Below are 17,794 nucleotides of genomic sequence, written 5' to 3'. Positions count from 1 at the left end.
TTAGACAGGGAAAAATGTACCATAAATGCATACACAAAAAGTGTTCAGTCTGACCTGTGCCATGATTTTACACAGCCACTTTGGATCTACGAAATACAGATCTCTCAGCTGTAGTGCTGGGTCTTGGAAATGAAGGAGAACACCTGCACAAAGAATACTGTAATTAGCAATGCATTGCTCAAGATCAATATTAAGCAAAGTAAGCACTCCACTCTGGGCTGTTTTTATTATATGACTTGAAATAAACCATTTGAATAATACATACAGCTATATCGATGTCAATATCTCAGAACAGTAGAGTGCAAGCACAGCATGCTCAGCTTTACCTATATTTTCAGGATTTTTGTTAGATTTTTAATCTGACTTGCTTTCTTGCTAAGATCTGTGTGGTTTATTATTTAATCTTAGGAAGTCAGTACTGCACTGAGATAAGCTGTTACGTGTTCCTCTAACCACAATTCTGAGTGATTGGAGCAATTGCATCTTTCCTCAGCAACTGTGCTGCCTAACCAGCAGTAGAATGTTTTCAAGGAGGGGTAAAAGAGAGCAAGAGATATAAACTGTTACAGTACTGATCCTTCACATCATGGAATTCCCTTCCCAATAATGTTTAATGTTTGTTAAACATCAGGTTTAACAAACTGATGTTACCCAAGCTTAGACACCTCAGCTTACCATTGTGTGGCTACCTTGTGAAAGATGTAAAATCATGTACAGATCCGTCAGCTGCAGATTTACAACAAAGTGCTAACAAACACACATTGAAGAGAATATTTTACCTGATTCATTCAGAAAGTGAATTGCATGAGGGAGTTCATTTTCATCCAGCTGTAACTGGCCTTCTTGTACCAGTTCCAGCAAGCGCTTCTGATCAATTACAGGAAATTCCACTGGGACGTTTTTACGCTCCAGCAAAATTCTCTTTTCCAGCTCCAGGTAGCTGTCAGGAATTAGCTGACCAACCACTGGCTGATCTCTGATCTGTAAAATTATGAATAATAATCTTAAATGTATTAATTTATTCATGTGAAATGAAGAAAATAAAACTAAGATATAAAGTATACGTTCACTCAACAGAAGCAGAAAGGAATAAGACCATTCGTTTACTGACTAACATGGCTTCTGAAAGGTAGATGTAAGTAATTATTCTTTCAGAACTATAATGTTTTCCTATAAATAACTACTCAGAGAAGAAAATATTTCCATATTACTTGTACATAAAAAATAATAAATGAGGTCTCTCAGAAGACGTTATTTCAAAGAGAAACTTTTGTTCAAAGTAAAAGGAGAATATTCACTGTATGAGCAGATTATATCATACATCTTCAGTTAATACAGAGCAATAGATAAATTAATATTAAAAACCTATACTTCTTGTAGTATGTAATATCTCTATCCATGTCTTTAGGTAAATGGGGGGGGAAGAGGATAGTAGCTCAATAAAAAGTCTCCACTGCTGGCAGTCAGTGGACAAGAGAATAGAATGAAATAAATTTAGTCATATGAGTGACACAAACAGGTGCCCTGTGCCTGTTTCCTGAGCCTCCGTTCCTTCCTGCAGACACCCTTTGGTATTTGGTAATCACTAGTACCCAGCCAGGTTTTCCTCTCTCCATGCATGCTGACCTATCGACTTTTTTTAGGAAATGGGAAACAACTTTCCCAGTATTTACAAACTGGCCTCGTAACTGTAATTTTTCTCTCACCAATGTACTGTGATGTTTTTAATGTGTCAAAAATATAATTGGTACCTTGTGCAGATGAAATTAGTACCTTGTGTAATTTCAAAGACTCTGGAGTACTTGGTGACAATGCTGAATACTTAACTAATGTGGTCTGATCTCTAAGCAGATTAGAGATTGAAGCCTTGTAACATTCCTTTCACAAATTACCTACAAAATTTATGGTAATTATCTCCTTTCAGGCCACCTTACATCTGTGTAGAAGTTTAAACATCAGTTAAGTCATAGTCTCAAGAGACGTAGACATGAAAGGAACAACATTTTCCAAAAAGCAGAACTTCTCTGGGGTGTTCACTAAGTATGGTGAGACACAGAGCCACATAAAAACATCAGCTCAATTCATGCCTACTGGATGGATGAGAGGAGGAATTAACCCATTTCACTTGAGAGGGCACCGCCTTGCCATTTAGGACTGGTTAGCTGTTCCTTGCACTGTGGAATGAAGTTAGAGACAATTTGGATATTGGCTAAGCTGCTAATTCCTGCGAGAAACAAGAGAGGTGTGTACACTTTAACTCATTTGTAGCACCACGGGTGTGAGGCTAGTCATAAATACAACATTTGCTCTATAAAATCTTCCAAGCAGTCATTCGAAAGAAATTTGGGTTCTGGTATGATATATGAAGCTCTTGACCATTGATTTAAGTAGCACAGGACATCACCTTTTCTCTTTAATGTGCTATGACATAAATGAAGAATGAAAAATATGTTGCATAAATTAAAAAAAGTATATTCTTTTGTTACAGATAAGATCCTGTCTTTGTACAAGCACCGTGCCTGGGCAGATCTCTTCATTCACACTCAGGGCTTCATGTTGTGGCTAAGGATAGGGCAGGGAATGAGTTTGGATGCCTTTGGAGACAACAGAATTACAAGTGCAGATATTCCAATCTAGGAGAATCACTCAGTCCACAGGATTTTCCTCTCCTGCTTTAATTCACTTTCGCCTTTATAGAAATAGTTTCATGCTATGTAAACTGAAATCAGTAAATGAGAAATCAGTTGGTTTTCACAAACCACAACATCCTGTCCCCTGAAATCTTGTAATACTTACTGTAATTACATGATGCTACCCAAGAAACCAAGGTTTTACTTAAATTTTTTTGGAAGATAAAGATGGCTCATTTTTAATTAAATACTTGATTTATGGCCATAGTTCTTGAAAACTGAACTTAGTTGGTATTTTTACTAAGTTGAATTTTTGGGAAGAAAATCAAATTAAAACAAACCTGGCGAATTTCCTTCATTACTTTGCTGTGTGTAACATTTTACAGAAGGCAAGATGACTTTGCTATCACATGGGAATTTATTTAATTATGCATTAATGTTCAAAAATGCATTCACTTAAGTAAAACAACGATGTTTTCAACATTAAAACAGTATGTATCTCACCTTGAAGTGAAGACTCTCCTTTATGATGATTTTCCGAAGTCTGATGATGGAATCAGATTCTTCTGTGGCATTGACAAAGTGGTAATCCTGGATTGCTGGGAAGCCACGCTTGTTCAGCAGCTCTCTGGTGATTTTACTCATGCAGGCCTTACGTTGCACTTCATCAGAAACATCCAGATGAGTGCCAACAAGAATCACAGGGGATGTTGATGCTCGAGCCTGTTAGTGAGATCCATACTGTTGATTAACTTAATAGCAAATGTTGATTTTAGAGTTTTATATTCACATAAAATGTGAGCAATTTAGTCAAACATTTAGAGAGTTGTCTATTTCAAAAGAGAAATGTTAAAAAACCCAGCTTTTTCTAAAAGGAAGGAGTGTATATCTGCATGTCATTCTTTGCAGATTAACACTATTGGCAGTAAAATAGAGGGACATTATTCATTAAGAACATCCAATAAAATGGAATAACCAAAAGAAATGCTACTTTGCTAGCTGTCTTTGGAACAGGGCAGCAGAAAAACATCAGCAGGTACTGCACAGCAAAGGAAAACACATCAGAAGTGATTTTCTCAACACTAAACTGATTGCTGTGTCCTGTATCACTGCCCAAGGTGAAAAGAGTGGAAAAGACAAGTTCATTAACAGGAACAGAAAACAAACTCTTAATGTGAGTGTATTGCCCAGTCGTGGCTAAGCATCCTATAAAAAAAAGAACAAGTAATGCTCACTCACCATGGAATGGCTCCATAAATGGAGATAAACATGTATAAAAAAATGACAAATACACAGGGAGGTTCTCAGGTCAATTCCCTACCATAGTTCTGAAATAATTCCTATTAATAATAGGATACTAAGCATACACTTAATAGCATGGTTTCAAGCCTGTATCTAGTCAGTTTTAAATTAGTCTAATTCTGATTTCCCCAAAATTTATACTGGTGTAAAAGAAAAATGCAAGTTTAACTCATTTCTTTAATATTATTCCTTTATTATTTTTAACAGTAAATTCAAAATATTGCCAGAATATACAAACTATTATTTTGCACACCACTTTGTACAATTTCAAGTCCAAAATGGTGCTGATCATGTCTTTTAATGTCTAAAATTACTGTCATATCCAATATATGATGTATTTCAGCTCTTGTTTAATATTACTGTTCTTACTTTTTGAAGAATTTTTTTTCTTCTTCCCCTATATAAATATTTATAGTTAATGTGCTGTTCACCTACAGCTCCCTGGAAAGGAGAATTCCATTCTGTAAGTCTTACCTTGATGTTAAAAAGCCATGGCTTCATAGCATCCACCTCTGCTTGTCCTTTGCTCAGATCATAAACAGCAAGATATAAAGCCCTCTGGGTCATGAAATGAGGATGGGTACTGTAGAACTCTTCTTGTCCTAATGATCAAAAATTTCCATTGTTTAGTATTTCCATGACTGAACATCTTCAGATCACAAAAAGGCAGCGGAACACATGTCCCCAGACCACGAGTTCACAAGTGAAATTAATGTTTGCAGAAATTTATATAAATTGACAGGAAACCCTAAAAATGATGAATTTTAGGAAGGCATTCTGTGGTAGCTCATTGACTGAAGTTAATGTTAAAACACATACACTGGTTTTATATCAAGTGTAAGATTTAAGTAGATAAACATGGTTGCTGCATAGACAACTTAAAAGGTTGTGATTTTTTTAAAACTTCAATACTGAATTTCTCCCTCACTCTTTCCTTTCCTTTCTCCTATATTTTCAGCAACTTCAAAATAAATTCACATAATTAAGCACTTTAAATTACAACTAAAGCTGGACATCCAGCTTGAATGGCACTGATCTGGGCTCATGCATTGTGATAGACTGTATTTAAATGATGACAAACCTCTGTATAAAAATAACTTTTCTATAGCCTCAAATAGCCCTGGATTTTAGAAGTGCTTCTGTACTCCCCCAAACTTAGAAAGCTTTCCAGAAACACAAGGTTCAAAGACTCATCCTAAGTGCTTTGTTGTCTGTGACCTTACAAACCTGTGATACTGCAGAGCCTAGAGAGACCTGGACTACAAAATGGAGAAACAGAGTTTAATGAAAGATTCTTCTGGTGATTACAAGCAGTTTCTTACTATTCTGAAATGATTATTCTAAGTATCATGGTTGAAATGAGTGTTCAAACCACATTTGTTGATAAGAAATTCCTGAGGCTTTTTATCAAATTTGAAGAATTAGCTGCTAATTTACAGAATCCACTAATTTGTAAGTGGTCATTGGACTTTTGGTGTACATTTGTGATTCTAATGTCCCCAGTTTGAATTACCACAGGCTGACTCTAAAAATAAGTAATGCATTAAAATGTTAGAAAAGACAATAGTAAAAGAAAATAAACTCAGGAAATACCTCCAAAGTCCCACACATTTAATATAAGCTCCTTCTTCATTTTGCCTTTCCCTTGAATGATCCAATCTTTCACATCAATGCCTACTGTAGCTTTTGGAGAGCCCAATTCTGTTCGTTTGCTTTTCATGAGCTGTTGCAGCAGGGTGGTTTTCCCACTGCCAGTGTTTCCAACAATCATGAGCTTCATTCTGTTATAAGGCACAGCCTTCTTCAGTCGCTGCTGAAGAAACCTGGTAGAAAAAAGTTTGCAAAACTCACAGAAGTGTATAACAAAGATGAACAGAACTCAAGAACAAAGAAAAATCTAGAACCATACAATTTTCTTCAAATTTTCAGTATCTGTTTGATATTACTATTCTTTTAACTGTCTACTCTAATTTCTGGTTTGAAAGCTGAAGTTTAATTCAGAATAATTCAGAATGTCTTTTTTTGCTTTGTAATTATCCCAAAACTGTGCTCTGTGCAGTGCACAGAGGAACTGAGGAACACAATAAACATATTACAAATAATTGGTAAGCACAAATTTATTGCACAGTTTGTGGAAGCATCAAATTCAAGAGGTAATACTACTGTGGTCGAAACCACTCTATTTTATCTGTCTGTGTTGTTAGCATAACCTCCCACACAACAGCATGCTGGATTTCATATGACAAACCAGCATGTCTTTTCAAAACAGCATGCTATTTTCTCAATAATTCTCTTTTTTACTGGAAATCCCAAGAAAGCAAACCAGGAATATTCAAGAACAATAGGGCAACAAACCTGATAATGTCTCTGGCTTTGCATCCCACATGCTTGAAGTCTAAATTAAGATGGAGTCCTTCCAAAGGAAGATCCCAGACTTTGGACAGTCTTCCCATTTCATCGGGAAAGAATCTCAAATCAGGATTGTAACTTACATCCAGAGAAGTCAAGTTCTCCAGTAAGCCAATCTGAGGAGGAATCTAAATAAAAGAACATTTAATGGGCAATTAAATGTTAAAAAAATGAGGAACATGAATACATTAATTATTTAACAGAACTAGATATTATGTTTACTGCTGTAGTTAATCTTTTGTAATAAACAGGCCTAATATCCCACAGTAAGAGAGAAAAGACCTTATAAGTAATTCAGTATACAAACTGATATGACACATTTCAGGCAGAAAAGCTGAATAGCACATAGCAATTTTCCTATTTTGGAAGGAAAGGAATGAAATATTTGCACTTACATAACATTTCACTAACACAATGCAATTGTATGAGAGGTGACACGAAAATCAAATTAACATTGAAAAACTGCATTCAACTGAAAAGCAATTACATTTTCTTTAGGTAGAATCTTACACTTTACCTCCTTTAACTTGTTGTGGGAGAGGTGTAGCTTTTCTAGCCTAGACCATGCACATGCCTTTTCACTCAAGTCCAAGACATCTATTTGATTATGATTAAATAACAGCTCCCTTAAATTCAGTGATTTCCAGTGCATCGGTCCAGGCAGGCTTGTGATCTTGTTTTGGCTTAAATCTACTGATCTCAAACTAAAAACATGAAAATAAAAAAGAGAGAAGTTAGCAAATGAAAAAATAAAACCCAGGTTAGCTGAAACCAAAGCTGTATTAATTTTTAATAAACAAGTGGATTAGCTACCAGAAGAGATGGTTTTCTGAATGAAATCCAAATAGAAGTAGGTATGTTTGCAAATATATGTATGTGCACAAATTACATAGTTCACCTAGACTTATTGGACAAACATGCTGTTTATGAAGCATACAAAAATGCATGCAACACCTTCTTCATTTTTCTGAGCTGGGAGATGCAGAACCTGAAAACTGCATTTTTTTCAACATATCCATTAAATCTGCAGCTGTGAATGTTAGTATGCTGAAATTGTTCAATATCATGTTAATTTCATTAATATAAATTCCCAAATCTGTGGATTTGCTCTCTCTACGGTGCCATCAGCACTCACACCTCCCCACAACTATTGGATCACCCCTTCCAGGCACTCCCTCCACAATCTCATTCTACTGATCTGTTAAGGTCAGCAACTTTTATAAAAAAAGCAAAAGTCCAATTTTCACATAAGTAATGCTTTGAATGTACAGCAAAATAAATGTCACATGCTTCTTTACCACAACTCCTTCTGGAGGAAGTGTTTTTCTTTGAGAATAAGTATCTCATGTTATTTAGGAAATGAAAAACTAATCTCAGTAGTCTTGTGCAAAAGTCTGCAGAACAAAAAGAAGTGCTGATATATTTTTATTGTTGGTTCCAATTCTAGTATTCTCAATTAAATAATTGTCAGCTTCAGCTGTCAAGGAATATATTTTCAACAACAGCAATTTGAATCTGAGGAACAGAATTTTTCAGAATCATGAAGAAAATATGACTAATTTGTCTTCAGTTTAAAAGCTACCAAGTTCTGGATTTAACCAGTGAGGATTCCCTGAAAATCAGTAAACCATGCAGAATTTTCAATTTTGTCATCGGATTTTCTTTATCAAGAACTTGACATTAACATCAATGAATAAAAGAGTAACTTACTGTGGTAGAAGAAGAATTGCTTCTGGAACATTAATAAAACAATTCTGGGATAATTTTAAACTTGTTATGCTGGATGACAAGTCAGGTATCTTTTCTAGAGCAGAAAAAGGGGTTAATCCTATGATTTTAAGAATGGTTTAAATTATTTTAAAGACTGGAGTTTACACAGACTAAAAGGTCAGTCTATCATTTTAAAACAAAGGTATCACCTACCAAAGGCAGAGTTCAAATCCTTTTTCTTAAAGCTCATTAAAAATTAAAGTCCCAAAATTAATTAATATTTTGTCTTTTAACAAATCATGCATTGTTATCCTTTATCTCCTGGTGGCATTAAACACCAAAACAATCTTAATTACACTTTACTGTACTGCAAATATACAAAAGATTCCCATGTGACCTAAGATTTGTTGGGTCTTACTCACTTCATTCTTATAAAAATGAGTCTAATTGTTCAGCTGTGTTTAATGTAATTCTAAGAGTTACCTTCTGAAATAATGTGACAGTAATTTCTAAATGGAAGATTTTATGTCTCGAAAGAATAAATTCTAACAGCAATTTATGAACTCTCACAGTATCATTGAAAATCCAATTTGTATAATTTTTATTTTCCATAAATAAAGTGATTTTGACACCTTTATAAAAAATATGCTAAGCCACTGACCCACATTCTGGATGGACTCAAGTCAAGCCTGAGTTAAGGAAACTTCAGTTTCTCAGTACTGGGTTCTAGTGAAGGGGATCTGCCCTGTGCTCCTGAGCTGTGTGCACAAGGTTTGAAGATAAACACAGGAGCTATGGAAGATCTGCTTTTTCTGGACCAGAAGCTGTAAGCCCAGGGGGATGATTCAGGGCATCTCAAATGACACCTGCATGCAGGCAATTGAACCAAACCTTCTCTTTTGCTCTGAAGAGAATGCTGGATATAGTGTGGTAAATATTTAATCACAGCATCATTCACGTTGGAAAAGACCTCCAAGACTATTGTGCCCAGCCATTAACCCTACACTGCCATGTCCACCACTAAAGACCTAAAGGCCACATTCACATGTCTTTTAAATACCTGCAGAGATGGTGACTCAACCACTTCTCTGTGCAGCCTATTCCAGTGCTTCTTTCAGTGAAGAAATTTTCCCTAATACCCAATCTAACCTCCCCAGGCACAACTTGAGGCCGTTTTCTCTTGTCCTATTGCCTGCTTCTTGGGAGAATAGACCAACCCCACTGGCTGCAGCCTCCTTTCAGGCAGTTGTAGAGAGTGCTACAGTTCTCCGCAAGGCTCCCCATCAGACTTGTGCTCTAGACCCTTCACCAGCTCCTCTGCCCTTCTTTGGATTCACTCCAGCACCTCAGTGTGTTTCTTGCAGCGAGAGGCCCAAAACTGAACAGAGGATTGAGGTGTGCCCTCACCAGTGCTGAGTACAGGGGGACAATCCCTGCCCTGCTCCTGCTGGCCACACTGCTGCTGCTACAAGCCAGGATGCATCTATGTATTACAGTATTAAACCTGCATGAGTACTAGTATTTAGTTTGCAAGCTAAATTACAATGATTTTCTCTTCTTTGAACCTTCCTCAGCAGTGTGTACAATCTCAAGTGCACTCAGTCATTTTTACAGCATTCACTCCAAATGCAGGAACAAGAGGAGTTGGGTGAGTCAGATCAAATGACTGGAAGCATGCTCTATGCTTCAGTGATCACAAGCTGATGCTTAGGAAACCCTGTAAACAAGGACTAGTACTTGTATTACTCTTTTCTGTTCTCCCAAGACTCCAAATGCTGGTAGGCAGAGGAATTTTGTGACTTGGAATAGTTTCTAGAAGGTGAATCCTATTTTCACAGATACTTACCAAGAACATTCATCCTGGCATTGAACTGCTCCAATTTTGTACAGCCCATGAAGACATTCTCAGCAAGGGATGAAATATTGTTCTTACTAATGTTTAAAATTTTCAGGTCTTTCAAGCATAGGGGTGAACACAAGCATGAAATTTTGTTTCTATGATAACAACAAGAAAAAAGACAATCCATGTTTTATTTAGAAACTATTAGGTAAAAGGTGAAAGTAGTGTTGATCTGAAAAAGTCATCCTTACACTAGTAAAGCAAAAATAAAATTTTATCTATATAAAGACTGACCAGTCAGCAAAACCACTAATACGTGTGGCAACTTGGAACATCATCACTGATATTAAAATCAGTTTCATTAATTTGGAGACAAATGTCAAAATGTATTGCAAGGTTTAATTTTCTGATTACATACTGGAGCTCAATCCCATGCAAAGAGGATTGCTGCATTTGTGAGAGGTTCTGTGTACTAAAAGTATGCATTTGCAATATTACAGAATTACTAACAAACTACAAAATCTTTTAAAAAAGGAATCCTGTATGGAATGCAATTCAGGATGAATATATAATTTTACACAACATATTCTGGGGAGAAGAACACTATTAAGAGGAGGAGAAAGATCTCAAAAACACAGAGATAAAAGATCCATCCACTGTTATGCCAGGGTAGTATTATTAACAAAGTTCACAATCTGATTTAGCATGAACTGTAGGAAATGAATGAGACAGTCTCTGCAGTTTACAGAGCTATCACCAATCTCATTCTTAAGAATTCCACATGGGTATGAATTACCTTACTAAGAAATAGGATAATAAGTGCTGGCAAACAAAAAGCTACATGTTTTAACCTGTTTCTGTGGCTTAAAACATATCCATACCAATACCCAAAATTACATTAGTACTACTTCCAGAAAAGCTTTTATGCATATGAAATACAGTGGAAACTATATTGTGTGCACAGAAAACCTAGTTGAATATGTCAGACTACACAGCCCTGTGGATTAATAGGATGGAGCAGAAAGAAACTGAACTACAACTTATTTAATATGTTAATGGAATAGCAAAGCTATTTGAGTCTATCAAGGTCCAAAGTCATTCTCATATCTTGTACTTTGCAATCCAACTAGGAAAACTGTAGCAATGTACACATTTGGAAGACAATGTCAGTATTTTACTGGTGACTAAATCCTTTACATGCTATAAAGAGTCATCATTGTGCATAACAAATCTATTATTTCCTATTATGTTTGTTATGCTACAGTCCATTTACTCATGCAACTCACCCTTCCAGCAAGAGCTGTTCCAGATTTTCAGCAACACTTGTAAGAAATTCAGGAATGCATACCAGCTGATTGTATGAAAGGTTGAGTTGCTTTAGAGTTGGACATCTGAGGCTGGGATCCAAAGCAAAGGAAGGGCCAATGTCATTTCGTGAGATGTCAAGGTTTGCGATACAATTCATCCTCAGTAAGTACGGCGGGAAAGCCGTAAATCGGTTACTGTGCAAATCCAGGTAAGTCAGGCATTTCAAGTTCTGAAAGAAAAGGATAATTTGTTTGTAAAAAGCTAAAAGAAAAGATTAATTTGTGTGCTTGCAACTGAGTTATATTTTCATACAAATTATTAGTTTATTTATATTTATCTCACTATAGAAAAGTAGCAGAAAATAGCAATCATACCAATGTAGCCTATAATATTTCTACAAAAAAATATAGGACATTATTCAAAAACAATTAGCTCCATTTCATAAAATTTAAGATAGTAATTGCCTGCAGTTCTCTGTTCCATTGCCATTATTATGCTACTTAATATCACACATCTTAAAGTAGTTCTCTGCAGTAAATGACATAAAACAATCCCATGAAACACTTTTATTTCTAATGAACATTAATGCACTGAATGAAAGTTGAGTAAATGTATGAGGCATGCCAAAATATGCACCCATATTCTTGAGTAATATTGCTATGGATACATTACCACAATATATATGGATTACATTATTAGAGATCAACACTTTATTTTAACTAATTTCAACTTGTGTTGCATAAAATTATGCAGAATTACTTCACACAGTTGTTCTGGAATGTTTGTAAGAGCATTTTGGTGAAGCTCCAGTTTCTCAAGGTGTTCCAGATGACTTATTAAGCAGCTGTTCTGGCTGATGGCATCAATGTTCTCCAGTTCATTTGATGAAAGATCTAGTGATTTAATATATTCTTTCTCTGAGATCAACGAAGAAAGACTGTCTGATGATCTTACATGTGATGACAATTTTGAGATGCCTTCTATTAAAACAAAAATGTGAAAATACCATTATTTAATTTATCACTATCACTTAGGTAAAATTACAATCATTTAGCTTGGGATCTAAAGTGCAGAAGAGAGTGAATGTTTGGATATTGGTTAAGACCCAAATTCATGAAGAATTCTATTAAGACACAGAAATTTATAAGACAGTAGGGAAAGGGAAGAGGTGAATGTTTATGCACTGCACAACAGAAGGAGCTTTTGAAAGCTAGTAAGGGCACTCATTAAATTTCATTGCCTACATAAATTATTTGTGGAGTCCAAGAAATAAAAATCTCTATATATGCATTATTTGTACTTTACTGTAGTATTTCCAAAATGTATCCTCCTCCTAAACAAATACATAATGTGTCTCAAATCTTTGCATGCTATGCTGTTATATACCTTAAATTGTACAGTTTACTTACTGGGGGATTCATCTGAGAGCAAGAATTTTCGTCTTTGTTTCATTAATGGTTCATAATCTGAGCCAGGTCCCTGAAAAATCCAAGAGAAAAAGCATTTAAGAACATATGTACATTCTGAAATCATCCAAATTCAGTAAAACTCTTTTTATTGTGATTTCTTTTTATCAGAGCTTATAGGGAGAACACAAAAAAACTATACACTTGAACTCAAAATAACAATAGGTCACATCTTAGTAAAACATATTGATCCATGAAATATGAAAGAGTGGTAGATTTAGAGTGCAATGGAAGTAGTGCATTTCTGCCAACCCAGAATGACTTTCCCTAGGGTGCAGAAATAGGATGGAGCAGAGTATTACAAAACATAACTTTCTCTAAGAAAGCCAGTCTCTCCAGTTTCCCTTTACAGACAATGGAAAGAGACAAGTTCCTTCCAAGGGAACCTGATTTCTATGCCACCAATTTGTCCTCTTATGTCTCCTTAGGGAATCAGTCTCTCTCCATTGATCATTACTGAAGATCAGCTTCACTAAGGGGAAGTTAATTTTTTGTGACTGGGCCCATGATCCCTGTATTTCCATTTGAACACCAGACTGGAAATCTGAACACTTCAAAAGGGTGTCTACTCTTTAGTGATCATATATTTTTGCTGACATAAACTCATCCACACAGTGCACCACAGCAGAAGGAAACACTGAATGGCAACAGTGAGACAAAGCCCATGGTTACATGACCTTTCCTACCACTTGATTATTAACAGTTTTGGAGTAGGCTATGTAGATGGACTTAAAAACCTGGAATGAGCATGGATCTGACTTACCACAGAGTAGGAATGTCGCAGCAAAGTAGGAGAGCCTCTCTGACATGCCGCTTCCCTACAATATAAATCAGCAACTGCAATGGAATTGGACTTCTTTTTTGTAAAAAGTGAACCTTCACTTCCTTGAACACAGGAACAGAAATAGGTGAGAAAAATGTATTTAAAGATGAGGCTCAGAATTCAACTGTACTATAGATGCTGACATACAAAGAAGAGATGCATTTCAAAAGCATCAATACTGGCAGGATCTTACTGGTCAATTCTGTGTACAATAGGCCAAGAATGTTGTCAGTGTGTTTTAGAGCAGAGGGGCCATACTCACTTGACATTCTTCAAGTAGGACCTGCAGGTGATTGCAGGACCTGCACTGATGATTTATGATACAAAATTTCCATTGGGTTGGGATTATTATGCATGTTTCATAGCACATATGTCTGCTACTTCAGTCTAAATAACTTTTTAAAATAGAAAAGAGTTGTATTTCAATAGATAAATTTGCACTCCCACATTTATTGAGAATGAAACATCAAATGCCACTCTGGATTTGGTGATTCAGGAGACATTTGGTGTCATTATCTGGAGACATTTGATGTCCCTCTTCCCAAAGCTACTTTTAAAACTCCCAAAATCACTCCTGAATTTTTTTATGATAACAACTTTTCTACATGGAGCAACAAATAGACCTACAGAAATTAAAAGTGGTGTTGAATGATATATGGAAAACAACAAAGCAGAATAAAAAAAAGTTCGTTATGATTCTCTGATTCCAAAATTCAAATTCTTCATCTGTGTTGATTTTAAGTAACCAGCTGTTCTAAAACAAGAGCAACATTTGAACAACAAAAAAGATACATTATTAATTAAGGCTACTTTCATTATTAAGTTGCTGGTATTATAGAAAAGGAATGCTGTCGCTCTGTAAGTTAAAGGCATTCAAATGTCCTGGTTACAAAGAATGGTGTTGGGCTGAACACAAATCTGTCATTTACACTTTCTGATCAATTAGTTATCTTTAGGATAGGGCTTGTTTCACCTACTTTATTTGTTAATAACATAGTCCTTTATAGCTGATCTGGTTGTATGAACTTTATTTACAGACTACCCAAGGAACCGAGGAGTTTGTAGATCACAATACACCTGACTTCACAATGAGACAAATTGGGCTCTTGAAGCTCTTGCTTTTTGTCATAAACTATAAGGGCAGCTCAGAAAAAGACAGAAAAAGTCAAAATCTAAATTCAGTTGCAAGAATCTTACTCTCTCTCTACAAAAAACTAAATGCATGACAAACTAATTCTAAATGTATTACTGTGTAAAATTCCTCAAGGTCTTAATTTTACAGGCGAAGTACATACTCACCACAAACTATTTTCCAATGCTACCCCAAACAAAATTTTAGATAGAAGTTTTTTTCTTCATGGGAAGTGTTAAATCTCAAATACAAATAAACAACTGATTTATGGCTATAGTCTAGCCCTGGTACATTAGATTTGGATTATAAAAAGCAAAAAAGAAAAGAAAAACAAGTACCTTCACTATCAATATCATCACTCAAAGGAAAAATACTGTCCACTAATGGGTCAGGTATGAAATTCCAGTCATAGTTTCTGTCCACTCCATCTTCAGACAAGTTTGGATCAGAGGAGGCTCTTAATCTATCCTCTGAAATGTTCTTCATCTGGAATTTGAGCACCATCCTTGCCAGTGCAGAACCTGCACCTATATGTACAAGAAATGGAAAAGATAAAATAATCTCCAAGAAATCTAAGTAGCTTAAAAAAATAACAGAAATAATTTGATTTATTTTCAAGTTTTGCCAAATTTTCCATAGCAAGCTGAATGCTATGAAGAGAGTCTCAACTGAAAGTCTTCAGCTAAAACACATTCATAGTGTCATCAGAAGATATTGACACATTTTGTACAGCAATTTCTATATATACTCACTCTGTTTTCTTGTTTGAGTAAGTTTATCTGGGAACAAAGGAATGAGCCAGGAAGGCTCTAATCTGCCAAAACCAAATCCTCCAAGACAAATACTGCTGTTGGTGACATCAAGGCTAAGCTTCTTTAAGAGCAAGCTGATGATTTGGCTATCTCCTCTCTTTATACTGATGGTCAAAGCACTCCGAACATCCTGCTCTCGAGCACCACTGGCTAATAACAATTCCACCAATTTAGGATTACTTCCTTTCTCACAAACCTAATAGAGAAAAGCAATTATTAAAACAAACCAAGAATATTAAGCATTCCAGTAACAGCTCAGACTGCATTAAGATGCTTGTCTCAAATTCAGAGTGACTTTAAGGATTGTGTCTCTTTCTCAATTATGCAATTCCTTACTCCTTTGAGCATATGCCTTCCTAAGGTGTCTGAGTACCAATTCTAACTTTCATGAAGGCTTTGCCCAAATGTATCAAATGCTTTAGATCTGCAATTGTAATTCTTGTCATGAGTGCACACAATTTTCAGGCAGAAATGAATGGTAATTTATCTAGTTTGGTTATTGCATGTGGCCTATTGCAACTTCACTTATTTAGCTGTTTAGTGGAAAATAGACACTTAGGGGTTATCATCTGGATATTTAATGAACAGGCAACAATAGTCAGTTTCATCAAGCCTTGTCTGATTCTGAGCTCAGCTCTGCTGGCTTTAACTACCTGAAAGGAGGGTGCAGCCAGGTAGAGATCAGCCACTTCCCCCAGGCAGCCAGTGACAGGACAAGAGGACATGGCCTCAAGCTGTTCCAGAGCTGATTGAACTGGACATCAGGAAGAACAGCTTCACTGACAGGGTGGTTAAGCATTGACACCCTAAGTGGTGGAGTCCCCATCCCTGGAAGTGTCCAAGAAACAACTGGATGGGGCATTTAGTGCTCTGGCTTAGTGGACAAGGTGGTTTCAGCCAAAACTTGTACTTCACTATCATGGAGGTCTTTTCCAGCCTTTATGTTTCTATGGTTCAGTCAGCTCCTCCCAGTTTCCAAGTCTGCATTGCTACACAGACCAGTGTTGATTGTGAATATTAAAAACATTTTCTAGAAATACTTTCAGTTACTTCAATAAGAGCACTGTGGTTTCCTACACTGATTTGCCTATGAATGGATGGTCAGCTCCAAACGCAGCTGTGCTTCATCACCCAGAAAGTTCTACCAGCAGAACTGAACACTTCCTAATTCCCTTCAGGCAGTATTGGTGGGGTTCTCTCAGACTATTTAAAACTTTGACGCTGAACCAAAATAAAGAAGCACTTATGCAAATCACTTTAAAAAATTAACTTTAAAGGTGGTGACAGTTAGCAAGAAGCACTGGTGAGCATATGGGAGCAGCATCTCTGTTCTCTGTGTTCAGCCAAATAAATATTTACACGACAACAGAAAGGAACCCAAAAGCAGAACTTGTAAGCAAGAAAATTGTATATATATTTCCATCTATTACCTGATAGATCAAAGAATTTGTCTTTGTCTTCTTATTAACATCAGCTCCCAGTAAAAGTAAACATTCAGCCATAATACTATTGTACTCCATACATGCTTTTTCCAGCATTGTATTTTTTAACTCATCATTTTCAGCTATTTTAGCAAAACATCTACAGCACAGGCTTTGAAACTGAATCGAAAGACAAAAAAATAAAAGTTAGGACAAAAAAGCACCAACATTTTTCAGCTGTGGAACTGTCAGAGAAAAAAGATACCTGTTGATCTCGCTGGTCAGTGAAACACATAGACATCTGATAGAAAATGACTGTGTCAAATGATTCATTTACCAGCAGCTTTGCAAAACAAGGTGACAAACCAAGAATTGCCAAGATTGCATGAAATCCCTAAGAACACAATGAGAACATTGAAAGAAGTACAGTGTTAAAAAGTGTCGCTTTAAACCAGGTCATGCAACAAAATCAAATTTCAACCAAAAAATTTGTGCTTTAATTTTTTTTGTCTTACTTTTAAATATGTAATAGTTAACAAATAGGAAAAGTTTGGGAGAGAAGGCAGAAATAGCAGGTATCTCTGTTTATATAGCTGTAGTTTCATGCTTATTTAGCTGATCCACTTAAACAGATATTAACTATCACTTCGGAAAGTCAAATATGCAACACTATATCTGACAACATCCTGCCTGGCAGTGACAACTGTACTTGTGATTTCCTGAAAATGTAAAGAGGAAACAATCTCCTTCTAACAATATGGAATGAAGATACATCCCCTGTTCCAGTGTGCCGCTCTGTAATCCCTGAATTTTAAAAGAACTATTAGACTAAAGGAAAAAATTAACAGGTGCATATAATAACTAAGAAGAAATACAAAATTATCCCATGATTCTGCAAGTAAAGTTCACCCAGAAGGATGAACTGGGTAAATTATGGACTC

General features: G+C 36.0%; 1 protein-coding gene across 3 annotated transcripts in view; it reads right to left on the bottom strand.

Moving 5' to 3' along the window:
* Positions 1-17,794, bottom strand: part of LRRK2 (leucine rich repeat kinase 2) — a 63,721-nt gene that overhangs the window by 20,013 nt on the left and 25,914 nt on the right. For all 3 annotated transcript variants that reach the window (XM_030960365.1, XM_030960366.1, XM_030960367.1), the window contains exons 17-33: positions 17,119-17,247; positions 16,863-17,033; positions 15,373-15,628; positions 14,959-15,147; positions 13,429-13,550; positions 12,609-12,678; positions 11,959-12,179; positions 11,178-11,428; positions 9,898-10,046; positions 8,052-8,145; positions 6,859-7,045; positions 6,288-6,469; positions 5,526-5,755; positions 4,407-4,534; positions 3,135-3,353; positions 780-981; positions 55-143 (exon numbers count right to left, since the gene is read on the bottom strand). In XM_030960365.1, the coding sequence (XP_030816225.1) occupies positions 55-143; positions 780-981; positions 3,135-3,353; positions 4,407-4,534; positions 5,526-5,755; positions 6,288-6,469; positions 6,859-7,045; positions 8,052-8,145; positions 9,898-10,046; positions 11,178-11,428; positions 11,959-12,179; positions 12,609-12,678; positions 13,429-13,550; positions 14,959-15,147; positions 15,373-15,628; positions 16,863-17,033; positions 17,119-17,247 (2,889 nt within the window). The remainder of the gene's footprint in view (positions 1-54; positions 144-779; positions 982-3,134; positions 3,354-4,406; positions 4,535-5,525; positions 5,756-6,287; positions 6,470-6,858; positions 7,046-8,051; positions 8,146-9,897; positions 10,047-11,177; positions 11,429-11,958; positions 12,180-12,608; positions 12,679-13,428; positions 13,551-14,958; positions 15,148-15,372; positions 15,629-16,862; positions 17,034-17,118; positions 17,248-17,794) is intronic.

Source organism: Camarhynchus parvulus, chromosome 1A, assembly GCF_901933205.1.
Source record: "Camarhynchus parvulus chromosome 1A, STF_HiC, whole genome shotgun sequence".
Lineage (NCBI taxonomy): Eukaryota > Metazoa > Chordata > Aves > Passeriformes > Thraupidae > Camarhynchus > Camarhynchus parvulus.
This window is presented reverse-complemented; position numbering and strand designations above follow the sequence as displayed.